Source organism: Eumetopias jubatus, unplaced genomic scaffold (genome assembly GCF_037043125.1).
Source record: "Eumetopias jubatus isolate StellerSeaLion01/CBP00866 unplaced genomic scaffold, mEumJub1_p1.0 scaffold_4, whole genome shotgun sequence".
Classification (NCBI taxonomy): Eukaryota; Metazoa; Chordata; class Mammalia; order Carnivora; family Otariidae; genus Eumetopias; species Eumetopias jubatus.
In genome coordinates this window covers 106,775,071-106,800,735 of record NW_028274810.1, presented here as the reverse complement: position 1 = coordinate 106,800,735, position 25,665 = coordinate 106,775,071, and the positions used below count along the sequence as shown (strand labels likewise).

The 25,665-nt window shown below is 60.5% G+C and overlaps 3 protein-coding genes across 4 annotated transcripts; 1 reads left to right on the top strand and 2 right to left on the bottom strand.

Annotated features, from left to right (window-relative positions):
* Positions 1–706: 706 nt before the first annotated feature.
* TNFRSF4 (TNF receptor superfamily member 4) lies at positions 707–6,938 on the bottom strand. The gene is made up of 8 exons (XM_088022664.1): positions 6,743–6,938; positions 3,506–3,709; positions 3,129–3,251; positions 2,544–2,645; positions 2,122–2,188; positions 1,370–1,566; positions 1,098–1,202; positions 707–1,010 (listed from the first exon to the last, which is right to left on the bottom strand). The coding sequence occupies exons 2-8, from the start codon at positions 3,651–3,653 to the stop codon at positions 940–942; spliced, it is 813 nt and encodes a 270-aa protein (XP_087878790.1). The 5' UTR covers positions 3,654–3,709; positions 6,743–6,938; the 3' UTR covers positions 707–939.
* An 83-nt stretch (positions 6,939–7,021) lies between these two features.
* Positions 7,022–20,778, bottom strand: SDF4 (stromal cell derived factor 4). Of its 2 annotated transcripts, none has more exons than XM_028108177.2 (7): positions 20,670–20,778; positions 17,416–17,768; positions 13,543–13,679; positions 13,130–13,243; positions 9,276–9,434; positions 8,743–8,918; positions 7,022–7,655 (listed from the first exon to the last, which is right to left on the bottom strand). In XM_028108177.2, the coding sequence occupies exons 2-7, from the start codon at positions 17,718–17,720 to the stop codon at positions 7,479–7,481; spliced, it is 1,068 nt and encodes a 355-aa protein (XP_027963978.2). In that variant the 5' UTR covers positions 17,721–17,768; positions 20,670–20,778; the 3' UTR covers positions 7,022–7,478. The 2 variants fall into 2 exon arrangements, with proteins under 2 accessions (XP_027963978.2, XP_087878789.1); XM_088022663.1 differs by lacking the exon at positions 20,670–20,778 and adding an exon at positions 20,215–20,630.
* Positions 19,960–24,760, top strand: B3GALT6 (beta-1,3-galactosyltransferase 6). The gene has a single exon (XM_028108621.2). The coding sequence runs from the start codon at positions 21,016–21,018 to the stop codon at positions 22,003–22,005; it is 990 nt and encodes a 329-aa protein (XP_027964422.1). The 5' UTR covers positions 19,960–21,015; the 3' UTR covers positions 22,006–24,760.
* Positions 24,761–25,665: the final 905 nt, after the last annotated feature.

Genomic DNA, 25,665 nt, shown 5'->3' with positions numbered 1-25,665 from the left:
CAGGTCACCTGGCAGCTGCGAAGGACATTCTCTACCTGGCCTGGCACCCCAGCAGGAGGGGCGCCCTGGTCACGGACAAGTCATGGTCAGTGGGACCCCACTGTCGATGGGCATTGGGCTTTTTCTGCATCGAGGCGTTTTGTTTACACCAAGGGCAAACTGAGGATCAGCCTGATTGGAAATCTCTACTTTCCCGAAGTGGTGACACCCAACCTTCACCGCTCACTACCGACAACACACACACGCAGGTCTGGTAGGGCATGCAGTTGGAGAGGCCTCGAGAAAGAATGTCTCTTGAGCTCTCTGCTCTGGAAGGACACACAGAGACCTGAAGGGTCACCCTCAAACGTCCCCTTTGGGGCCATTAGTGCCCAAGCTGTGGGCTCACTGGGGGTGCCTGGGGCCTACTCACCCAGGTTTAGGGGCTCAGAGCAGCGGCTCCTGGATTCCCCCAACAAGCTGCTGGGTTGTCTAATCCCCTCAGGACATTTGTTTTGGCCTCCACGCCCTACTGCAGGTGCCGGGACGTGCTCAGAGAAGGGGTGAGGACGGGAGTCCTGCGGTCTCTGAGTGGGGTCCACTTGAGCTCCCTACCCCACAACCCTGCCTAGGCTGGAGATCCCTCTCCCACCAGAGTAGGCACACCCCTGCGCTCCCTCCGTGGCTGTGCGGCCTCCGGCCCGCCGGCGCCCAGCAGAGACCCGCGTTCGCCAATGTCCTTTATTGGAGGGCACCACCCTGGGCGGGAAGTATGCACAGCATATGTAGCAGAGCCCTGGGTGCCAGCCCAGGAGCACCTAAAACGGCGCAGGGTGGGGTGGCAGGGTGACAGGGCACCCACGTGATGGGGGGCGGCGGCCTGCGCCTGGGGGCACCCCCAATGCCCCTCAATGTCTAGCAGACCCTCTGGGCCCCCAGCCTGGGGTGGGAGCACGCTGCTCAGATCTTGGCCAGGGTGGAGTTGGTGTCGGCATGCTCCTCTTGGATGGGGGTCCGGAAGCCATTTCCAGCTGAGGGGGGAGAGCGAGAGGCGGGAGGTGGTAAGGGTCTCAGCCCTTCGGGAGGCCATCTGGGCTGGGGCCACACTGGGTACTTACTAGGGGGCAGCCGCCAGGCTCGGTGGTGCAGGAGCAGGGCCAGCGCGGCGGCCACAGGGGCAAGCAGGCCCAGGCCCAGGCCCAGGACAACAGCCAGCTGGGGGCCTGTGGGGAGGCAGGGCCTGCTGGGGTGCGTCCACAGAGCCAGGAGTCCGCCCCGGGGGGGGCCTCCATGAAGGCAGAGGGCATCCCACCCCATCCCTCTTTCCCCACCCCCCTTCCGTTTTGGGTTGGGGAAGGGCCCTGCTGGGCTGAGGCCAGGCCCCCCTTACCCCTGGGGGGCTCTGTAGGGGGTGTGAAGGGCTCCTGTGGGGCCCTGGCCCAGGCCGTGGTGGGATGGGTGGTGGGGGGCCAGGCTGGGGGCTGCTGGGTCTCCCACGGCAGTGTGGCTGGGGGGCTCCTGTCCTCACAGACAGCGTCCGAGCTTTTGCTGGCTGGCTGCACCGTGCGCTTTCCCATCAAGGTACAGCTGAGGAAGGCAGGGGTGTTGATCAGGCCAGAGCCCCCCACCCCCGCCCCCCGCCAACTCCTCCCAGATTGACTGGATGAGCCCAGAACTGAGACAGGACCAGGGAGATGTGGGGAGCGATGGGCAATCCACACTGGATCACCTCAGGCAGCATTGCACTCCCACCCAGGCGACGGGCCAAGGACCCTGCCCAGGCCCCCACACCCTCCAGGGGGTCTTGGCCACACCCAGGGCCACCTGCCCCCCACCGTCATTCCCCATCTCCCCTCGCTCTGCTCCCTACACGGTCTCCTCCCAACCTGCTCCAGCCGCACCTTGCCCTCTCAACCCACCCCCTTGCTCTCTTCTTCCCCCACCATGGAGGCCCCAGCTGTGGACGAGCAGGGCTCTCATGTACTCCCAGGGCCTGGGATAGAGTCTCATACACTCCTCACTCCAACCCAGCAGTCGGGCTGGACCAGGACCGAGCAGGCGGGCAGCACGGCGGGGCCAGGGGTCATGAGGGGCCAGGGGCCATTGGGGGGGGCAGGGGCAGGAGCCCCCCAGGTCACTCACTTGGTCCAGGGCTTGCAGGCCTGGTCGTCACCTGGGGAGAAGTGTCCCGGTGGGCACGGGGCACAGTCTGCAACAAAGACAGCAGGACAGACAGTCTCCTCCACTGTCACCCACCTCGGGGACCTGGACGCAGCAGCTGCTGGGGGCTAGTTCTGTAGGGCTGGGCGCTCCCCCACCACAGCCTCCAGAACCTCCTCCCTGCCTACATTCCACCCACTGGCCCTGACCCAGGCGCCCCCCACCCGTTTCTTGGCATGGCCTGTTTGCTGGGGGGAAGGAACCTGGTCTGAGCTGGGGTGGAGGGTGCAGTGGGAAGTGATAGCATGTGAGGTAGAAGACATGCTTCCTTTACCGCTCGCGAGGCCCCCACCAGCACGCAGACCCTGACCTCTCAGGCACACGCTGCCCACCCCCGGGCTCACCAACTCCACGCTTGAAGCCGTCCTGGGGCTCCGTGCCTGGCTTACAGCTACAGACAGTGTCCTGTGTGGGTGTGCACCTCCGCTTGGGTTCGCTCCCACTTCCTGGGGGGTCAGGTGAGGCGGGCACAGTCAGCAGGGCTGCCGGGGCTGCTGGGCAGGCTGGGGGACCGAGGCCGAGGGCCCCCAGACCAGCAGCCCCCTCGCAGTCGGGCGGTTCCCCGTTCTCTCCAGTCCCTGGATGCCGTATTCCTTCTGGCCACGTGGCCCCTGGGACGCAGCCCCGTGGCGGATCCAGCCTCCCGTCCCACCTTCCGTCAGGCCCACAGCAGGACCCGTGGTGGCGCCTGGATGCAGCTCTCACCACCCCCAAAGGCCCACTGGCAGGCACGTGCTCCTGCCTGACTCCACGTGGCCTCAGCCCCCCTGGGAGGAGGGAGGGGCTCCTAGGGGGCCTCCGTGGTACAGCAGGCCCCACTGTGGTTTGGGGTTTGTTTCTGCGGCTGTGGGGACCTCCTGTGAGTGCCTGGGCGGGACGACAGGGACTCAGGTGGGGGGTCTCAGGATCCAGGCTGGGGTGGTGCTCACTCTGATTGCACTGCGTGCAGGGTTTGCAGGGTTCGTAGTTCGTAGCCTCGTTGTAGAAGCCAGGCCGGCACGGGAGGCACTCGGTGTCCTGGCCTTTGCTGCAGCGGCTCTCCATCCCAAAACCTGCAGCGGGAGGCAGGCCAAACTCAGCACGGCCTGGCACCCCCAACCCCGGTCCTGGTGGCCCACGGTCCCAGGCCCGGTTGCAAGTCACCCACTCTATCAGCCTGAGCCCACTGGCCCATGACCCCCGCATCCCAGGACCCCATCTGCATGTTCCCCTCTCCCCAGCGCCCATCCCCATACGTCTCCCATCCCTACGACCCCCACCCCCGTGCCTCAGGTCCCCATGTCCCCACAGGCACCCCTCCACTCACCCGGCAGGCAGTCACGACAGCACCTGCCGTCTTTGGGGTAGGCGTCCCCCACACAGTTGAGCTGGGCTGCAGCGCCCAGCACGAGTCCCAGGAGCAGGAGGGCTGAGTGAGGCCCCCTAAGCCTCTGAGCCTCCACGAACATTCTCATCTCCGCGGGCGGTGCAGGAGTCTGGGGTTTTTCCTTGGAGGATGTGGCTATAAGGGCTGCGGAGGAGGGGTGGGGAGGGAGAGAGGGGGAGGGGACCAGGAGGAAGGAGGCCCAGGAAGGGCTGAGGACCCCTGACCTGGGCCGGCGGCAGGAAGACGGCTGGTCTGGGAAGCAACCGTCCAGGCTGTGGGCTTCTCCCCTGCCCTGGGCCGCAGGGCCCTCATCCCCTCAACTACGCCCAGTAGCCTCAGGCTCAGCCGGCTGGCAGCAGACCTGGGGCCAAAGGGAGGACCCGCAGCCGCCTGACCCCTACCAGGGCCTGCACATCTAGTCCGCGCCCCCACACACTGGACCCCTCCTGCCCCCATCTCACCGGGGACGTGGAGTCCCTTCGGCTGGGCACACTGGGTACCCTCCTGCTCTGCCCAGCCCAACCAAGCCGTTTGGATGAGGGTAGTCTTCGGGCCCCTCCACAAGCCTGCTCCTTCTGGGCACCCCCCTCTCCCTGTACAGGGCAGGGCAGACCCCTCAGGACGAGCAGGTAGCTGCCCCTGCAATGCCCCCCACAAAAGGCTACATTCATGCCAACCCTCACCCCCAAGCAAAGGGGTGCACAGAACATAGGGATAAACTGAGGCAGCACACCGCTCAGGAGACAGGCCTCTCACCATCTGGACTCTCTACTGGGCATAGGCTCAGGGGTAAGATCAGCAGTGCCCCAGACTCCAGGGCATGGTGCCTGGCCCAAGTGTCCAAACCTAGCTCAGGCTGAGGCAGTGGTCAAGAGCTTTGAGGGCACCTGTGCCCACATGGTGAGCGTGCGTGTGGGAGCATGTGCCGGTGTGCAGGAGTATGTGAGTGCATATGAGTGCATATGAGTGCAAAAGCAGGGGTGTGCTGGTGTGTGAGCACAGCAGGCGTTAGGAGCTGAACCGTGCCCCCAAATCCACGTGTTGAAACCCTGACCTCCAACGTGGCTGTTTGTGGAGACGGGGCCTCTGGGGTGCTGGTAAAGTTTAGATGGGGTCAGAGGGGTGGGTCCTGATCCCAAAGGGCTGGCGTCCTTCTGGGAGAGACCCCAAGAAGAGCACAGAGGGAGGCCACGTGAGGACAGAGGAGAAGGCAGTGTCGACCACCGAGGACAGAGGCCTCAGGAGAAAGCAGCCCACACTTGCTCTCAGACGTCCAGCCCCCAGGACGGGGAAACGATCGTCCCTGGTATTCTGTTAGGACGGCACCTGCCCTGTACCCTGCATACAAAATATGCCTGGGAGCACGCGTGAACCCGTCTGTGTGTGTGTGCGGCACGTGTGTGCGGCTGCTGTGAGGGTGGGGGCGGGGGGTCCACCTGCACCCACTCTGACTCCCTGGCCGCGTGGGGGCCCGCAGGACGGCTGTGTGCCCTGTGGTGGCCGGGCCAGCCCGGCCCCACCCCACACCCACCCTGGGCTTAGAGTGTCCCCACAGCACCAACGCGAGGCCTGGGATGAGACCCACTGGATGGTCCCATGGAGCACTTGGGGTCCTTGGACGCGGCCCTGGGCGGTTGCAGGGCAGGCAGGGAGGGCTGTGTGCAGGGCTGTGGTGTGTCAAGCGGGAAGAACAGGCACGTGCCCACCCAGCTCTGACATCTCTGGTGCCCTGGAGGCAGGGGAAGCTACACTGTGTCGTTTTGAAGCTTCCAAACCATAACCTTGAGATGAAATTAACCATTCACCACTTAGTTTACAAAGTTTCAGGCGCAGGGCCTCCCTCAGGGAGGAGAGCAGGGGGGAAGCTGGAAATTCCCCTCCCTGACTCCCCGACAACAGGTAACAAAGCTGAGCTCCTCCAGCCCACCTGTGGGAAATTCCTCCCTGGCTGAGCAGGGCAAGGTGGCCACGGCCCAGGCCACGGCCCACAACAGCTGGGGCAGAGGGAGGCAGGCTCTGCCAGCAGCCAGGGGGCCACGCAGGGGAGGGGACCAGGGCGTCAGGCAGCCTGGTGTGCGTGCGTGTGCCCCCGTCTTCCGCAGATGTTGAGAAAAATCTTTTTTTTTTAATTGACAACGACAAACATAGCCTCTGAGGTTGAGCTAACTTGGGAGTCTGCTGGCCAGCGCCCCCTCCAGCATGCCCCTCTCCTTCTCTGGGGGCCACGTGGGGGCTGCCTGCCCTCTGGCGGTAGGGGTCCCCACTGCCTGAGGCCCTGCACACCTGGCCCACAAATCGGGCATCTGTTCACGGGGACCCACCTAGCACAGACAAGTAACTAACCACGCTCAGCCTCCATCCTGTGGGCCCAGCCGACCCCCGGGCTCTGCCCACACCTCCGCCAAACATCACACAGCTGCTTGCTGCTGACTCACCCACGTGGGCCTGGCCACCATGGGGACCCGCTCCCACCACACACTCCTGTCCCTTCTGAAGTCTTTCTTGTCTGCCTGGAAACAGCGCAGGTGTCACCGCGCCCTTGTTCCTTTACAGCGGCCCCACCCCACACTGCTCGGAAGTGGGTCCCTGTGGCAAGGGCAGGTCACAAGGGCAGCTCAGGGCAGCCCCTCTGCCCACTTGGCGGGAGCCCCCACCCGAGCTGGGCCCTCTAAGGCCTGAGCGGACCCACTGGCTGGGTGAGCTGTCCACTAAAGCACCACAGCCCACGGCTCAGGGCTCCTCAGGGGACGACAAGCACGGAGCGGGGCAGGGGCAGGGGCAGGGGCTGAAGGCGGCAGTTTGGAGGAACGTGAGGTCAGAGACCCTCAGTCAGTTAAACTCCTCGCAGCTCAATGCCCTCTGTCCCCACACGCGAGAAAAGTACCGGGCACGGCTGACCCCCAGAAAGGGCCTGGGACAGCAAGCCTGAGAAATCTAGGTCTGGTGGGGCCTCTGCCCGCGGCCCCGTCCTGCCCCCAGGCCCTGACTACAGGCTCAGTGAGACCCCAGATCCCCTGGCCACCTCTGCTCCGTCCCCCATAGCCAGCCCAGCTGGAGGTGACGCTCGGTGGACTCCTGTGTTCTCCCCCAGCCCCTGCCCTAAGGGCTCGTCCTCAGATCTTCCCTCTCTACCAGGAACTCGGGTCCCCCCACCTGGCCCCTCCCAGGGGGTCTCACCCAGGCTCCACGCTCCTGACTTTGAATCCGTAGCCCCGATCCTCAGCTCCCTGCAAGAGCCCTCTTCCACGTACCCACGGGCCTCCCCATCGCTAAACACATCCCTTACGTGCAGCCCCACCCAGGGGCCTGGTCCCTTCTGCACCTGCCCTGGCAAGAGCCTGACCAAACCCTCTGTTCTCACCAAATCGCCCACCTCAAAAGCACTGAGTGGAAGCCACCCAGCCACAAACGTTCCAAAATCGTTTTATGGGCTTTTTTTCAACAAAGAAATGAAGCTAGGAGAAAAAGGCAACTCTATTTTAAAGTACATTAATGAGATTCTCATCACAAGTGTTTGTGTTTTCGGAGACTGAACATTGTGGCAGGCACCCCCCAGCGGCCGGCTACGGGCTCCCAGCAGAGCACACTCTAATAGTTGGTTCACTTCTCAGTTTTCAAGGAAATGGCAGGAGCTGCGTTACTTCCCACAGGTGTGGTGAGCCCACAGGGCCCTGATGCGGTCAGTGCCTTCGGCAGAACAGCACCCGGTTCTCAGAAGTGAGACGCAGCAGTCACGTGGGACCCCCACGCATGGGGGGCAGCCAGCCCGCAACTGCACCTCGGGACTCGGGTCCGCTCAAGCACATCTGTAATAAGCCTGGACCCACGGCTGTTGGGGCCGCGGGAGGGAGGGAGGCCTTCCGGAGGGGCCAGCCGGCCAAGGCGCGTGGGGCAGGCAGCAGGAGGCGCGGGCTCAGAACTCCTCGTGCACGTTGCGGGCATAGTCCATCAGTTTGCTGCCCGTGAAGAACTCGCTGTACTTGAGGACCTCCTCGGGCTCCAGATGGTGGTTCTGGTTCTCATCGGCGATGGCAATCATCTGCTTGGCCTCGTTAAGGGCGTTGTACTCGTTCATGGGGTCCATGTAGTCCTACGATGGTTCCGGCCACTGGGTCAGCGTGGATCCCTGGCTGCCACGGCCCTCCCCAGTGCACCCAACTCCCCAGCAGCACTGGGGCCCGTCAACCCCGGGAGTCATCTCCACTACAGCACCAAAAGTCTACACTTCGTGACATGGCCGTGAGACACCCTCCCCCCCCAGGGCAGATGCCCCCGCCCCCCACGGATGCCCTGTCAGCGAGGTCAGCACCTCCTGCCTCAGGGAAGCGGCTGCGGAGCTCTGACCCTGTCACCAGCTGCAGAAATCAACACCTCATTTAAAACACCCCACGGGCTGACAGAACAGAAGCAGCAAGAAGGGGATATGGGCATGTTCTGGAATGTTCTGGAAGATAGACACCAGGCTAAAAGCGGCTCAGGGCCAGACAGCCTTTGCCTGCATGGGTGCCTGAGACTGGTTGCCTCCTGTCCTCCTCAGGGCACCCCTGATGGAAGGAAGGGGCTGGCCAGAGGGCAAACAGCCTTGAGTGGCCGCGGGGGGGGGGGGGCCTGCCCGTGGGTCACGTGACACCCGGATACAGACTCGACAAGCCGACAAGCCGCTGTTCAATCCTTGAACCAGATGTGCCCACCAGCTATCAACAGGGATCAGAGAATTCTGGTGTAAAGACAATGAGTCATCCAGCAATGGGGAAAAACAGGCCCACACAGCACCTACACACCACCAGCAAAAACACTTCAGGGGAAGATGGTGGATTCCAACATGGCCTGCAGCCCCCAGCGCCCAAGCCAACTGCCTGCTGGGGAGTGGCTGCTTGGAGTCAGGAGAGGCCGAGACGTCCCAGGCACCCCGACCGGGGGCAGGCACAGGCACCTCACTGCGCTGCCTGCTTTTCTGCTCAAATCTTGTCTGAGCGCCCCAGGTGACCATGCTGTCAGGTGAATCCCCCTCCCCCGCACACAGGGAGCCCACCTCCAGGTGCCATGAAGTGCCACACCACCAGCCACAGCCGGACCAATGCTGCCTTCCTTTCCACCACAGCCCCTTGCCTCAGGCACCCTGGGAAGCCTGGGGACCTGGGCCCGACCTCAGATGCCCACTCGGCACTTGCACTCACCTCCAGCTCCGCCATGGTCACAATCCCATCATGGTTGGCGTCAATCAGTTCCTCAAACTCTTTTTTTCGGTCTCTGACCCAACTGTCATCGATATCCTGGCCCTGCTGGTTCTCCACCGTGCCCACAGGCAGAGAGATGAACTCGGGCAGCGAGAGCCGCTTGTCACCGTCCTGGTCTGCCAGACAGGGGAGTGGACGCTCAGACCTCAAGTAGACATGGGACCACCCAGGCCCACCCAGAAGAAAGTAAACCAAACAGGTTTGCTGCCAAATTTTGGCGTGTGTGTTCAGTTTTAGCCTAAAGCAAAACAGGTGCATCTCACCTGACCTGCTCGAGAGCCTGACAGAGGCCAGATGGCCCAGGACAAGGCCTGACCCTCCCTCACCACTGTGCAGCCGCACAGCCTCCAAAACCCCCGGGCCAACCCCTGCTGGGAGGAGGACGCTGCAGGTGCCCAGTGGGCCCTGCCTCCAGCCCAGCCGCCAGCAGGGAGGCACCACCCCTAGAGGCTGGGTCCCAGGCCAGGCCTCACCCAGGTCCCGGACAATCTCCTTGACCATGAACTTGAGCATGCCACGGCTGTGCTCAGGGTGCAGGAATGACAGGAACTCGTCCTCAGTCAGAAGCAGGTCTGAGGGGGGGTTGTCCGCCTGATACCAGCGGTCCTTGAGGTTCTCCAGGACTTCCTGTGCTGAGAGAGGCATACCCATGAGGACCCAGGACACCTGCTCACATCTGAAAAGTTCTGAGATGTGCTGCCTGGGTGGGAAGGCTGGCTCAGGACACTGGGGTGAGTGAGGCCAAGGACCCTGCCACTCGAAGGAGAGCTCAGCCCTCAGGGAGGCAGATGGTGCAGAGCCCCCCAGACAGACACAGACCCTCCCAAGACACAGGCAGACTGCTCTCAGACGCAGACACAGATCTCACAAGATGCAGATACCCGTGGACACAGACCCCACCCAAATACAGGGGCCGACCCCCCTCCAGATACAAACCCAGACCCCCCAAGACACAGATTTTACACAGCCCCCTCCCACAGGCACAGACACCCGTCCCCTGCCCTCATACAGCCCCCACCCTCAGCTCACTGCTGCTCTTTGCTCCTTGGGAGAAATGGAAAGCAGGGTGTAGGCGGACTCACCCTCACCATGCACCTACAGGAACAAAGCACAACCTTGTTCCTTTCCATCTTTCACGTGCACCGTATGCAGAGGGCAGGGCTCTGGAGGAAAACCCAGCTTCCAGATATGACTCAAGCATCCCCCACAGACTCTCGCCACAGCCCCCATTCTCCCTCCGTGGGAAGGCCCGGCATGGGGAGCATGGCCCAGAGCTTGCCCCCACAACCTCACAGGCTCAGTGACCATTCAGGTCTTCAGTGGAGCAGTCGAAGCCGGGCGAGCAGGAAGAGCTGAGGCACAGAGATCCGTCCGCACCCTCACTGCAGTCACTGGGAACAGGGATGCCCAGGCCTCGGTACAGCGCAACGGGGACACGGCTGCATCCCACACAGTACCCGTCACCTTGAGTCTCAGTGCCTTCTGATGAACAGAAGATCCCGTGGTGACCTACTTTTAATGGCAAATACACTTAGAGGAAGGTGGGAGTGAGAGGTTGCTCCCTCCTGCCCCGTACGGGGACAGGCGCGGCCTCGCTACGTCCACCTGCGGCCTGTCAACAGCACCCGATGGAATAGAGTCTGTGGGGCTGTAACTACTCAAGGACCTCGACATGAGGTCACTGGAGATTTAAGGTGGGCACTGAAGCCAACAGCAGATGTCTGCGCACAGACAGAGACACACAAGCAGGGACGCTGGTGGCACCAGAAGCTGGAGGGAGGCCTGCCACCGACCCCTGCAAGCCCCCGTCTGTGGTGCCTGGGGCTGGCAGCCCCACAAGCCCCGAGGAGGCCGACTGCCACGTGGGGACTCCTACCTCTCAGCCCCCGCCTGCACTCCCCTGGCCTCCCACACCCTCAACACTGCTCTTCACTTCTGATGCCCCAGACCTGCTCACCCCACCCAAACTGAAGAAGGGAATGAGGAGCCTTGAACTCGTGCTGAGATAAAAGAGTCCACAGGCAGGCTGAGGTGACAGAGTTCATGTTCCCGAAGGACAGGTCCTGACCCCAGGCACACCCGAAGGAAAGGTGCTGAAGACAGACTAGCTCCCGAGAGCAGGCAGGGACAGAGGCCTGGCAGCCCACGCCCCGGAAGCCACCCCAGACGCTGGTGCCAAATCACCAATGCTGGCAGGAGGACAGAGGACCCCCAGGACCCCCAGATGCCTCTAAATACCACCTTCAGGGAACAGCTGGAACTACAGGACAAACCATGGAAACACAAAACAAAAACATAGGGAAGAGGCAAACAAGCATTTCAGAAAAAAAAAAAATCACGTCCAAGTTACAGGATTTAAAAAGGACAGAAGTGAGGGGCGCCTGGGTGGCTAAGTTGGTTAAGCCTCTGCCTTCAGCTCAGGTCATGATCCCGGGGTCCTGGGATCGAGCCCCGCATCGGGCTCCCTGCTCCGCGGAGAGTCTGCTTCTCCCTCTCCCTCTGCCTGCTGCTTTGCCTACTAGTGCTCGCTCGCTCTGTCAAATAAATAAATAAAATCTTTAAAAAAAAAAAAAAAAAGGACGGGGGCGCCTGGGTGGCTCAGTTGGTTAAGCGACTGCCTTCGGCTCAGGTCATGATCCTGGAGTCCCGGGATCAAGTCCCGCATCGGGCTCCCTGCTCAGCGGGGAGTCTGCTTCTCCCTCTGACCCTCTTCCCTCTCGTGCTCTCTATCTCTCATTCTCTCTCTCTCAAATAAATAAACAAAATCTTTAAAAAATAAATAAATAAATAAATAAATAAATAAATAAATAAATAAATAAAAAAGGACGAAGTGAAATCCTGGATGGGGCCCAGGGAACTGGGGAAGGCCGGCCGGCACCCAAGGGCATCCAGAAGCCTCTGTGCTGCTCAGGAAAGGGGTCTGGCGCTGCAAAGTCACACGTGTGCCACAGACAGACTGAGCCGGAGAAACAAAGGTGGGGGACGTGGACGAGCTGCCCGTGACGGGCGGCCCCCACGGGGACAGCTGGAAGGCTGGGGACTCAGACACTACAAGATGCTGCAAGAAAACGGAACTACAGACCAGTGTGTCTCATGCAAATGTGCCCCACAAAGGGTCAGCAAATTAAATCCAAAACATGTAAGAAAAATCCCAGACCACGACCAAGTGGGACTCATCCCAGCTGAGCAGGCTGGTTCAACATCTGAAAATCAGTTAACGTGAGCATCACATCAGGCCAAAGAAAAATCACATGATCATATCAACAGACACAGAAAAAGCATGACATAAAATCCAACAGCCGTTCATGATCCAAACTCTGAGCAAACTAGGAATAGAGGAAAATTTCCTCCACTAGACAAAGAACATCTACAAAAAACCTACAGCTCATATCAGGTTAATGGTGAGAAACCAGATGCTTCTCCTCTAAGATCAGAACAAGAAAAAGGTGCCCCCCGCCCCCCGCCGCTTTCCAACACCATACTGGAAGTCCCAGCCAATGCAGTAAGATAAGGAAAGAAAATCAGACGCACACAGATCGGGAAGGAGAAAACAAACCGTCCGTGTTCACAGATACCACGATCACCTGCGTAGAAAGTCTGAATCATATCAAGACCGCAGGCCAGAAAGTTAGCACAGAAAGGCCAATCACTTCCCTGCATGCCAGCAAGGGAGCTGGGAGATCAGGATTAAGGACGAGCAGAAAAACACAAACAGAAAGAAAGAAGGTATGACTGCACCCGACAGAGGACAGGAGCGCCCACAGCCCGCCCTGCAGCAGCCATCACGGAGCAGAGGACAGGGTGCCGGCCCACTCACCACACAGACACGTGGCCAACGGGGGCTGTGTCCCGGGCACAGAGATGCCGCAGAGAAACTCCCGCACACCCACGCCCACCAGGAGAAGACACGACGGGACAAGGGTGGGGACGGTGACCCACCACGTGGAAGAAGGCCAGGACATGAGGCGGCACACCAAACCTGATGCCTGGCTCGGCAGGGGCCCCCAGGTGGGATCAGTGAAGGGGGTGAGTATTCTCCAGCCGCACTTGAGGAGCTAGCCAGCACCCCAGTGCACCCGCACCCGGAGTTTCCCTCGCCCATGAGCTTTAAAGGCTGAGGGGAGGGCGGAGCTCTGCCCTGCTGGTGGCCGGCCCCGCCCCACCTCCACACCACCTGCCTCACCAAACTCCCCTCCCCAGGACCCTGTCCTGTCCCCCAGACCGGCCTGCCCCCCCCAGCTCGAGCCCACAGGAGGCCACCTGCTGCCCCATGGCCTGCCCTGGCTACAGGCCCCCTCGCGGCGCACCACAGGGCCCAGGCGCTCACTCTCCTCGTCGACTTTCAGCTCCTCGCCATTCTTTATCTTCTCCACAACTTCTTGCTCGTTGTGGCCTTTGCTCACCAAAAACTTCACCTTATATTCGTCCCACGACACACGGCCTGGAAGAGAAGACCGACCTGCTAGGCTGTTTCACAATGGATGGTTTTAGGAAGAAAGACGTCATGTTTTCGGACATCTGTCAATAACCCCGCCCTACAGGCAAGGGCAGAAGCAGAAGCACCAGAGTAGCTGCAGCCAGCCCCCAGCCCAGCCCCCAGCCCGGCCCCCAAGCCCGGCCCCGAAGCCCAGCCCGTAGCAAAGCCCCGAAGCCCAGGTCCTCACGTCCTCTGCCCTCTGTGCACACCACCCTCCTCCTGGCAGCCTCAGGCCCATGGGGTGAGGTTGACGTCGGCCATACCGTCGCCGTCAGGGTCCACTGCACGGAAGTGCACCTTGCTCTCCTCGATGGCCTCCCGGAAATGCTCTGCTGTCTTCTCCATGATCCAGTGCTGCATCTCCTTGGCACTGATCCTCCGGTCAGTGTTCACGTCCACCCTGAGGGCAGACAAGCGACGTCAGACGAGGCCTCTAGAACCCGGGCAGGACAGACGGACTGACAGACCAAAGCATGGCCAGAGGGGCTCCACCGCCGTGAACAGGGACACACTCTACCCAACAGTGATGCTGGGGGTGGCTGGGAAGGCTGACAGTTTGCTCTGCAGAGCAGCTCAGCACCACTTCCCCCACACTCTGGGGGCCACTGGGGGAGGATGGACAGGCAGCCTCATCACCCCAAATCCACACACCCAGACGTTTGGGACAGGACCAGAGCTGTGAAGCCAAAACAGAGTCGTGTTTCGTACGTGGGTACAGACGGGTAGATGGAGAAGCAAATGTAGATGCAAGTGTGTACATGCATATGCATGGATCAAGCACATTCGTGCGCACATGTGAGTTAGCAGTGCTCTGTGGATGCAATGGCTCACACACACATGTGCAGACTAGTACGTGTGCGCCTGACTTAACATACCTATGTACACACATGTTCCTGCACACCCACACGTCATCTAGCCCCGCCCACCGGGAGGACCTCAGGCCCGGACACCAGTGCCCAGATCCCAGCTCCTAAACACCATCCTCCAATGAAAGAAACCAGGGCTCCTTGGAGAAATGGCTGATTTCAGGGCGGAGGCAGGCACACAAGATGAACCTGGAGCATCTGGAAGCGCCAACAAGAAAGGAAGTGCCCCCAAAACAAACAAATGAAAGAGCTCCCAACAGTGTGCGCAGCAAAACCACGCAGGGCTGGATCGGACCCAAAGCACACGACCAACATCCAGGAGCCCCAGCTGACGGAAGGAAACGACCGACAAATCCACACATGGGGGACAGAGAAAGCCTCCTTACAGAATTCCAAACCATACAGTGGACCTCCCCTGCCACCCCCACACCGCGGGAGGCCCCGCTCATTCCCACCCCCTGCAGGGCGACCGCCTCACTGAGCGGCCACCAGAGAAGCAGGAGGGAGCGAGGAGACACCTGGCACGCACCACCTGGACCAGGTGGCCAGGCCCACGTGCCCCGTGCTGTCCTACAGAGGCCAGCGCCCCCGACAGCATGTGATGAGAGGACCACCTCACCACCGCTGGGCTGTTCTCTCCCAAGCCCACGACACCACCGGAAGCACCAGAAAACACAGCAGACAAACCCACAAGGAGGGACATGCGACACAACAGCTCTGCAGTCCTCCTCAAAACAGTCAGGGTCATGAAAAAGTAAGAGAGTCCGAGACAGCAGGCCACCCCACAGGGAACAAAGGAGCTGTGACACTCAGCGCGGTGTGGGACCTGGACAGGGATGTTGGCAAACCGAGTGAAATCTCACATCTGCAGTGTAGACAGCAGGAACACAGCACTGCTGCTTCTCAGTTTCCACAAACGCACCGTGGTTACCTAACTGTCGGTATGAGGGAAAACCGGCCATCTCTGCCACTTTTCTGTAACTCTGAAAACTACTCCAAAATAAAAAGCTTATTTAACAAATGTGGTGGGGCACCTGGGTGGCTCAGTCAGTTAAGCACCCAACTCAGTTTCAGCTCAGGTCATGATTTCGGGGTTGTGGGATTGAGTCCCACATCGGGCTCTGCACTCAGCCGGCAGATTCTCTCCCTCTCCCTCTCCCCCTGCATGCACAGGCAGGCACGGGTGTGTGCACGCTCTTTTTCTCTCTCTAATAAATGAATAAATCTTAAAAAAAAAAAATGTTGTTGCAACATTACTTTAATCAAAACCAGGTCCTGAGACCACGTGTGACTCGGGCAGGGAGCCAGTGCGGCGGCGGCCATGCTGGGACGTCTTAAAGCAGGAGCTGCTGTAGGCAGAAGTCGGTGTGGAAACCGCTGCAGCGAGGGGCAGCGAGCGGGGTTAGCTGCTCCCCACCTGTGACCCCGCAAAATAGAAGAGGCATAACAAAAGCACCTCCCGTGGACAGACACAGCGCTCCTGCTGGCCCCATTGTCTGCACCCCAGCCGACGTGCTCCTAGCACCACAGCCCGGCTGAGCAAGCCCGCCCTTCTCCACACCACACGTAGGCCGGCAGGGGCCCAGGTGTGGTCCGGAATTCAACCCTCCCCCTGCCCACGCACAGACATCTGCACACCCGACCCTCAGAGCCCTGCCAGGTGGGAGATCCAGGGGGCTCGACCTAGAAGGGGCTCTGAGCCACACCCCCAGCCCCCATGGTCCCAGTCTCACTGCTGAATTTCTGGCTCCATGCTCTGTCATGACACCCAGCTACGTTCCAACCGGGTGAAGAGCTAACCTTCAACAATGAAAATGTAAGCACAGCAGGAAGCTGTCCCGCCCCCCCAGTGCTCCCCCTGCTCCAGCGGCATGCACCTGCTCCTGGCACTGAGCCTCCGGGCCACAGCCCACCCTCTCAGGATTCTGCCCCATTCCTATCACCTGTCCAAGGGGCCCTTGCCTGGTCCCTCCCCTTTAACAGTGCTGGCCCCTCTGGTGACCCCCTCCTCCCAGAGTTCTGGGCCCGTCCACTGGACCCCCCCCCCCAGACCCTGCAACACACAAAAGTGCCAAGGAAGGCACAGAAGCAGCCCCGGGAAGAACTTGCTGTTGGCTCAAAAGCTGAGTTTGAATTCGTTTGATGGGAAGATCTTCTAACAGGTAAGATATTCACAGGTTCAAAGTTCTACAGGTACCTTGGGGCCCTGGGTGAAGCCACCCTCTCTCCTGAGGATGCCCAGGGTAGTCTGGGTAGATCCTCTTGCCTGTGGGCACACACCTCGCCCCTGGCCCAGTGAGTGGTGCAAACCACCCTCTGCAGGCTGCCAGGAAGGTGGCTCTCGGCGTGGGGATGGACACTCCCAACAGAGTCCCGGGGAGAGCCCGGCGCCCTCTACATTAGCGGGCCCAATCATGAGCAGATTATCAAGTCCAGCGTCAGCGCGCACAACCTTGTGCTAGCACCCACCTGTCTCCTCACCGGGTCTCAGCCAGCCCACCATCTGCAGATCTTCCTGCCCCCACCTCCTGCCTCCAGCTGGTAGCCCATCTGCTCCTCCACCTGGCCCCCCCAGCACCCAGTGCACATAGCACCTCAAAAAGGCAGGCCTCTGGGATCCCTCTGTCTCGCCAACACCCATCCAGGGCAGCCCCGTTGCCCTCCATCTGTTCTCCACCCTCATCCCTGATCCTATGAGTAGACAGCACACAGCACACTTTGTTCTCACCACGCCCAGGAAGCAGGGCTCTCAACAACCCCTTTCACAGATGAGGATGAGGCTGGCGGGCTCAGGGAACAGAGCCCAGGTCCAACTGCCAAAGGCCTCCTCCTGAGCTCATGCCCTGGCCATGAAGCCCCTCACCTCCCTCGGAGGCTCCAAAGCCACCGGGCCATGTGACCTGCGTGTGTGCTCACGGCCAGCACCCGTGACCTGTGCAGGAGTCCAAGCCTGTGTGACACCTGTGTGCACTCAGAGTGGCTCCACAGGAAAGTCAGCCCCATGAACGAGCTCTTCTCAGTCTACTCCCTGGAACTGAGAGCCATGAATCCTGGGTCCTGGCACATGGCTGGGCCACCATGTCACCAATACCCTGGGAGCCTAGACCCCACCAGGCCCATGCTGGGCAGAGAACCTCCTAAGGCATGGGCCCCCTGAGACCTGTGGACACTGCCCCGCCTGAGCACAGGGCCTGTGTGAATTCTGGCCACAGTACATGCCCGGTGAGCAAACTAGTTAGATTCTGGCAGCGCCCAGGCCTGGGCACCCACTTGGAGAAGATGACCATCAGCTTCCTCCTGCTTCTTCGTGGCTCTGCATCCTCCTCAAACCCGTCCATGTCCTTCCCCAGGAAGACCTCCTGGTGGAAGTCCTTGTTGAGGTGCCCATCCATCTCCAGCTTCACTCCATTCAGGTGGTCCGGGGGCAGGATCTCACGCTCATCCTTGTTGCCGGCTCTCTCCCGAGCAGATGAGTGGTTGGCAGGCCGGGCAGACACATCCATCAGAAGGATGACCCCCAAGAGCCAGAGGCAGTGAGGAACCAGGCCACAGAGGGGAGCCTGCCTGGACGCCATGGCCACCTGGGTCCGGACTGTGGGATGGTCTGCAAGTGCGGCCAGGAGCTGGGGAGAGAGGGGCGGGGCAGGTGAGGAGGTGAGGCGTGGGGTCACAGCCTTCCCACCACCCCAGGCACTGCAGAAGGGCAAGAGCCTGTGGCTGCCGGATCCCAGCTTGCAGTTAAAGGTCTATAAAGAGGACACAGCCATCGTTCAACGGAGGGTCAGCAAATACTTCACCAAGAGGCGTTTCGTTTACAACATGAAGTGGAAGTTCTTGGTTTACGGGGTACACACTAAACATACTACTTTCTCTTTTTCCAAAGATGCCCACCTCAAAGGCTGCCCAGCACCACGAAACCTACCCCTTTTCAATGCCCACAGTGGGCATTCCCAGAACAGTCTCTCTCCGTCCCCCCTGGCATCGAGACAGACCCCAGAATCATGGTAACTCACTCTCCAAATCCCAACTCAGCACTTGTGAGCTCTGTGACCTTGGCTAAGTCACCTGGCCTCCCCAGCTTCAGTCTCCCCCCTGAAACAGGAAGCTCCCTCCCCCACGCCAAGGCTTTGTGAGGATTGGGCCTGGTGCCAGCAAATGCCCAAACCCATCCAGCAGGGCGCCAGCCCCTTCCTACCTTCCCACCTCAATGACCGCTGCAGGTGCGCGCACACACTCTGCAAGTACACACATGCACACAGGCACATATACCACACTCGTACGCACATGGGACACACAAACACACACATGTGCGCGGATATACACGCCTATGTGTGCACGCACACACACCCTTGCTCATGTTCACACAGGAGTACCAGGAAGTCTGGGCCCAGCAATGAGGACACACCACAGTAAGGATGCCAGGCCCACAAGCACTCAGCCATCCCCGCCTTTTCCCACATCCGGCTCCTTCCACCCAGGCCCACCTGCTTTCCCTCACGCTTTCCAGGTTCCTCCAGATTCCCTTCTGGAATGGCCTGGAATTCCCTTCTGGCTGGTGCCAGAACAGGGCCCAGCTGCCTGCTCTGCTCCCTGCTCAGCTTCTCACGGACCTTCATGCTCCACACTCCCCAAAAGGAACTCCAGCTCCTTCTTGCCCTTTACTTAACCTGTTCCTCTCATAGTCTGCCCACCTGGCACACACCTGGTGGTCCTCTCAGGTGCAGCTGAGGCCCTCCCCTCCTCTGGCAGTTGTTACAGGGAGGAGCAGCAGAGGGAAGCCCACCAGTACTCAGGGTCCAGGGGTGGTGGCCCTGGACACGCTCGCCGAAGGCCAGAGTGCCACCTGCAGCCAAGCTGGGGCATGGCAGGAAGCACAGGGCCTTGCATGGGGCAAAGCAGCACAACCACTGGAGCCTGAGGGCACACAGTGCGGGACAAGGGGCTCCCGCTGACTGGTCTGGCGGCACTAGCAGATGCCACTGCTTCTCTGATGCTTCCTTTTGAACCTACCTGCTCCCGAATGGCATTATTCACCGGCCGGGTGACACCTTTATGCATTAGTCTTTGGAACCTGTGCGCTCTCTGGGCCCTTCAACAAGACCCTGCTCCCTGAACTCATCTGTCTCCTTCCTCTGAGGGAGTAATCCCTCTTTCCAGGTCTGTGGAGCCTGCCATCTCCCCACAAGCACCCGAGCCGTGGCATTCTCTGTGCTGGGACTGCCCTGAATCACATCTACTGGAACGCCACACCCTTCTCTTCCCTGTCCCAGCAGCTGTCACACTGTCCACACAACGGAGTGAACACGTACAGGGGTCTCTGCCACACCGCAATATGCATGTTCCTGAAAATGACAGTGCTCTGCAAAAGTGCACAATAAAAAAACACAGGGCCCGTGGGAACAACACAAGGGACGTGTCTCAAGACCAACACAACTCGACATAAACAGGCCAGGAGGAAACCAGTAAGTGGTGTCTGGGGAGGCACCTGCAGCCCCAGCAAACAGCTCGGGGGCTATTAAACTGAGTGGAGATGCCGTGCGCAGGTGCCAAGGAGATGCCAGCGGGGCTGCCACTAAGGTGGGCCCAGGAGGAAATGCAGCCTGCCGTGAAGGCAAGACTTGTGCAAGCCTGCGGTCACCAAGGTTTCCTTTCCTGCTGGCGTGTCACTCTACCCTGCGGCCCAGCCCTCCCGGCTAGGAAAGTGTTGCGCAAACCAAGATGACCTCCCCTGACATCAACACCGCCCTCACTGACTGTGGCCGTGAAAACACGTATCACGTCCAAACAGACTGTGCTTTGCTCCCTGAACAAACAGTCAATTCCTCACTTATCTTCGTGGGTAGGACACGTCATTCTGCACAAAAGTAACCCCGAGATAACCGCACGGATATCAGGAGGTCAAGTGAGACGCCAGTTCTTCCTCTGAGCACAAAAGCAGCAGCGCGGCTCAGCATGCCATCCACCGCTCAGCTCCTCGTCCTCGGCCTGCCCCTCACCGCCCCCCCGCCGCCCCTGGGATTTCAAAGGGCAGGGGCCTGGCTGGCCGACCAGGGAATCCCCATCCTCTACCTCGTCAATTCAGGGTGGCAACCGCACCCCAGGGGCCCAGCTGAAGCGCAGGCGGCGTTTCTCGGCCATGCCGGGGTGTCCGTGCCGGCGAGCCTGATCTCTTGCCGTCAGAAAAGCAAACGCTTCATCTAAAAGCTCTGTCACCGCTCCTGGGGGCGCGTTCAGGGCGTTGATAACAACTGCCACCGGCTGAACCGGAAACCAGAGGCTTTACGCACACGATTTCAAATCTTCACCAAGTCCTACCAATTAGGGCACCTTTACCGACCAGGGGAGTGAGGTCATCCCGCTGGTAAATACCGGGGTCCACCCGACTCCCCTGCCGACCACAGTCCGTCAGCCTCAGTTTCCCGGCGGCAGCCGTCGGTGAGGGCAGAGAGGACACGAGCCAAGGGTCCAGCGGCCCGAGAGAGCGTCGGCCTCCCGGCGTCCCCCGCCCCGGGGCCCTCACTCACCGGCCTCCCTCCCCTCGCCCCGGATCCGCCGAGCGGGGCCCGAGCGCCCGTGACGCCTCCGACGGGCCTCGCCTAGGCCGCCGCCATCTTTCTTCCGGGAAGAGGCGGAGCTGGAACGGTGAGCGCGGGCGCGACGCCACCGCGACGACGCTGGCGCCGCCATGTTTTCTCTGGGCGGAAGGGGACGCTCGGCCCCTCCCCGGCAACCAATGAGAAGAGCGCGCGTGCCCACGTGCCGTGCGGGCACGTGACGGGCCGCGCCTGGCCCGCAGCCTCCGCCGCTGGGGGACCCGGCCTGCGCGCCGGCTTCGGGGCCTCGGAGGCGCTTCCCGCACGCGCGCGCGCCATGAAGCTGCTGCGGCGCGCGTGGCGGCACCGGACGGCGCTGGGCCTGGGCGGCCTGGCGCTCTGCGGCGCTGGGCTTCTCTACCTGGCCCGCTGCGCCGCCGACGGCCCCCACCCGCTTCCCGGCCGCAGCCCCCCACCTGCCGAGTCCGCGCGCGCCGCCGCCTTCCTGGCCGTGTTGGTGGCCAGCGCGCCGCGGGCGGCCGAACGGCGCAGCGTGGTCCGCGGCACGTGGCTGGCGGCGGCGCGGCGCGGCAGCCCGGGCGACGTGTGGGCGCGCTTCGCGGTGGGCACGGGCGGCCTGGGCGCCGAGGAGCGGCGCGCCCTGGAGCGCGAGCAGGCGCGCCACGGCGACCTGCTCCTACTGCCCGCGCTGCGTGACGCGTACGAGAACCTCACGGCCAAGGTGCTGGCCATGTTGGCCTGGCTGGACGAGCACGTGGCCTTCGAGTTCGTGCTAAAGGCGGACGACGACTCGTTCGCGCGGCTGGACGCGCTGCTGGCCGAGCTGCGCGCGCGCGACCCCGCGCGTCGCCGCCGCCTCTACTGGGGCTTCTTTTCGGGCCGTGGCCGCGTCAAGCCTGGGGGCCGCTGGCGCGAGGCCGCCTGGCAGCTCTGTGACTACTACCTCCCCTACGCCCTGGGCGGCGGCTACGTGCTCTCGGCCGACCTGGTGCACTACCTGCGCCTCAGCCGGGAGTACCTGCGCGCGTGGCACAGCGAGGACGTGTCCCTGGGCGCCTGGCTGGCGCCGGTGGACGTCCAGCGCGAGCACGACCCGCGCTTCGACACCGAGTACAAGTCCCGCGGCTGCAGCAACCAGTATCTGGTGACGCACAAGCAGAGCCTGGAGGACATGCTGGAGAAGCACCAGACGCTGACGCGCGAGGGCCGCCTGTGCAAGCAGGAGGTTCAGCTGCGCCTCTCCTACGTCTACGACTGGTCGGCGCCTCCCTCGCAGTGCTGCCAGAGGAAGGAGGGCATCCCCTGAGCTGCAGCCACAGCTGACCCACCACACGTCACATGGCGCCGGCGGGAGGCCAGGACAGATGCCTCAGGAGGTGGCCACCGCAGCGAGAGTCATTCGGGGTCCTGTGGGGCCGCTGCTGAGGGGCCTCCCACTGGCCTTACACGGGCAAAGCTGGCCGGTTCGGCTAGTTACCCAGAATGAGTCCAGCCCTCGAGGGGGCCGGGTGTATTTGGCGACCAGTGGGGTTTTCAGGCAGATGCCAAGCGGCCCCTAGGTCCCAGCTCTGGTGGGCACCCAGGCCTGTGCACCCCCGTGGCCGCCATGGGGCCTCACTCCAGACCGCGTCTTGATCCGCGTCTGGGCGACCCGTGGGTCTTGCCCGGGTGACACATAATGTCCAGGTGGCAGTGTCCTGTCCCAGGATCTCAGCCAGCGTGGGCCTGGACTGGGAAGATGCCCAGCTTTGAGCGTGAGGGCAGACAGCAGGGGCTTGCAGCCCCAGCCCAGCCTGCGCACCTGCTGTCTTCTCCCCAGGTGGAGGAGAGCAGTCAGAGGCTGGAGCCGACCGGCACTTGCGGACCCTGGCCCCAAAACACGAATCTGGACTTGTTCGGGGTTGGGGACTATGTCTCGTCCCGCATCCTGTGTTGACCGTCCACCTAGGAAATCGCCACACCAAGAGCTGTGGCTATAGGGAGGTGACCCTCGGGCTCTTGCATGTTGCAGCTTTGTGTTGCACCCAGTGGCTTTTATCAAAATCGCCCTAGATTTATTGGGTTAGGTTACCTTTTATGTTCCATGTTGGTGTCATTTGTCATGTGGCAGTCTAAGATTTAACTGTGTGTTTTGTTATTTAGCTTCAGTGGTATTTTGGTCTGTGTTGCTTTGGAGTGAATCGTGATAAATGTAATTCAGCACTAGTCTGTGACTTATAAATATCGTAAATTTGTGTAGATAAGAATTTAAGTTAGGAGTGTGTGGGTCTCCGTATTTTTTAAATTATTTAAGGGAAGACTTTTCTATCAGAACTTGGGCTTTGTGGATTTATGTTTTTACAGCTCGGGTTGTAGACTTGTTACTGCCTGTGTGTTTAAATGTGGAAGAATTCTAAAACTGTCCATTTCTCTTTACAGTTTACACAAAAGTCAGTCCCATTGTCTCTTTCTGAAAAGACTTTCCTTTTAAGGCTTCCTCGCGGCCATGCAGGGGCAAGTGTTTCTCACACACACATCTGTTATGTTAGACTCTGGGCCCAAGTTCCAGGAATCTGAGCCCTTGGAAGCATCGGTGAGGTTTCCCACATTCTGTCTTAAGAAAACAGGCTCTGCTGGCTGGCGTGACCTTTTGGAGACAGAAAAGCATTCACGCGCACCCTCCTGGCTGATCACCTCTCATACCTAACACATCCTCAGAAGATCAGGGTTCTTTTCTCCCCATTAAATGTGAAAAGTGAGTGCTGTGGTCATCACAAAAGTGAAATAAAGAGGCTTCCAGGACAGCCGTGAGCCCTTCTGTGAGCCCAGCGGTGTGTGATGCTGCACGTTCTTATTCTGGAATCTGGGTTGGGTCGCCTGGCGATGCTGCTGATGTCTGTGGCCCACTTTGGGGCAGATGCAGATGCGGGGAGCAAATCTCTGACTTGCCTTTGTATTGCCTTTCCTTTGTGTTCTCAGACCGTGGAATTTAGGAGCGGGTGTCCTGGTGCTCTTGGGCTGCCGTAACAACCCCACAGACAAGCTGGCTTAAGCAGCAGACGTGTCCTCCTCACAGTTCTGGAGGCTGGCAGTCAGCTCAGAGTGCTCGCAGGGCCGCGTGCTGCTGAGGACCCTCTTCCTGCTGCAGGGGGCCACCTTCTCGCTGCGTCCTTGGCACAAGAGAGAGCCAGAGCAAGCTCTCTGATGTCTCTTTTTACAAGGACACTAATCCCACCAGACGGCCCACCCTCATGGCCTCATCTAACACCAGCACCAAATACCATCACATTGGGGGTTAAAGCTTCAATCTACGTTTTGGGGGACACAATCATCCTAACAGCAGGCCTGGGTTATTTGTGTTTAAAGGTAGAAGAGTGCCCAGAATTTGGAGTCTCGGGCCAGAAGGAAGGGAGGATGGTCTTGTGATTGCAATTCTCCTGCCTTTAGAAGGTAGAAGCTGGGCCAGAGAGGTCCCAAGATGTGACAGAGTTCTGATTATAAGGTGAATGTGGGCTTTCTGATCGGGCGCCTCGAGGCAGGCCTGACTGCCCCTGTGAACACGTTTCCAAGACAAGGATTCATGAGAGGGTCCAGGTTTGGGGACACTGAGGTGAGCAGAGTGGGACCCTGCCAACTGGGGGCAGGTTCCCAAGGGATGCTGAGAACGGTGGGGCCTGGTTCCTGCTGGCCGTTTTCACCCAGGTGTCTTGTCTGAGCGTCGGGATCGCTGGAGTTGGCACGTGCACGTCTCCGTTTTTCAGACAAGGAGACAGCGCTTGGACAGACCAGACAGCTTGCTGGGGCCACAGGCATCAGTGGCAGAGCCCGGATCCCACCCAAAGGCTGGACCTCCACATCCCTGCCCAGCATCTGCAGTCCTGCTGTAGCTTCCGGGTTTCTCTGGAGTGCACCCCATGGAAAGCATGGCACCAATGTCCAAGACCTCCTAGTAAAAAATCTAAAAATCGAGGCATGTCTCTTTGGAGGAGCGGGGGAGGGTCCCTGAGCGTTAGCACTCAGTTGAATCACATGAAAGTGCCCATATGCAGCCAGGTTTGACAAAAATGGAAAGTTCATATTGTTCAAAGTAAATCATTAAATTTCAAAACAGAACAAACCAGACGCTGGGCTGACTGGGCATCATTACTGTGGTTGTGATGTCCGCATTCAGACCACACTTGGGAGCTAAGGGCCAGAGGCCCCTTCCTAGACTGACCCTCAGCCATCGCCTTATCTGCGGCCCCAGGGCCTATGGATAGAGCCTGCCCTCCTCCAGTCCAGCTGGCAGGTTCTCCAGGTCGGGGTTCCCCTCCCCAGACTGTACCTCCCACCCACTGAGGCACGCACTGTGGGCTCCACATCATCTGGACACGTGTGCCCTATAGACCAGGGGCTGAGCTCAGGCTCTCCGTGAGCCCAGCACCGGCCCAGGGCCCAGGAGACAGTAGGCTCTTGGGAGCTGGGGAGTCAGACCACCAAACTGGTGTTTAGGGGGGGGGTTAGGATATAGGACCACTAACTCTTCTCCCAGCCAAACTAGTATCTCTCTTTAAGTGGCCGTCAGGGCCCACCCTTGCAGGGCGTCAGGAGCAGATGGGCGTGGGGCATCCAGCACCACCTCAAGGGGTGCCCCTCTCCTCATGAGAGGCCCTGGTCCTGCCCCTCCCTCCCCTAAGCCAATGTGGAGAGCCCTGGCAACAGCCCCTTCATGCTCCCGAGAAAGGAGGAAGAGACAGGGGCATAGAGCCTGAGTGCCTTGGACAAAGTCCCAGGGCTAGAAAATGGGAGAAACTTAAATACTGGCAGTAACAGGATGCATCTCCTAAGAATTAGTCAAGCAAGGAAAGTCCATCCCAAAAGGTTGCATACTGGGTACCTCCGTTTCCATGACATTCTTGGACGGTCATGGTTCTAGACATGGAGGGCAGATCAGTGCTGCCAGGGGTCAAGGAGGAGAGGTGGAAAGGGAGATGGCAGCGGGTTCTGG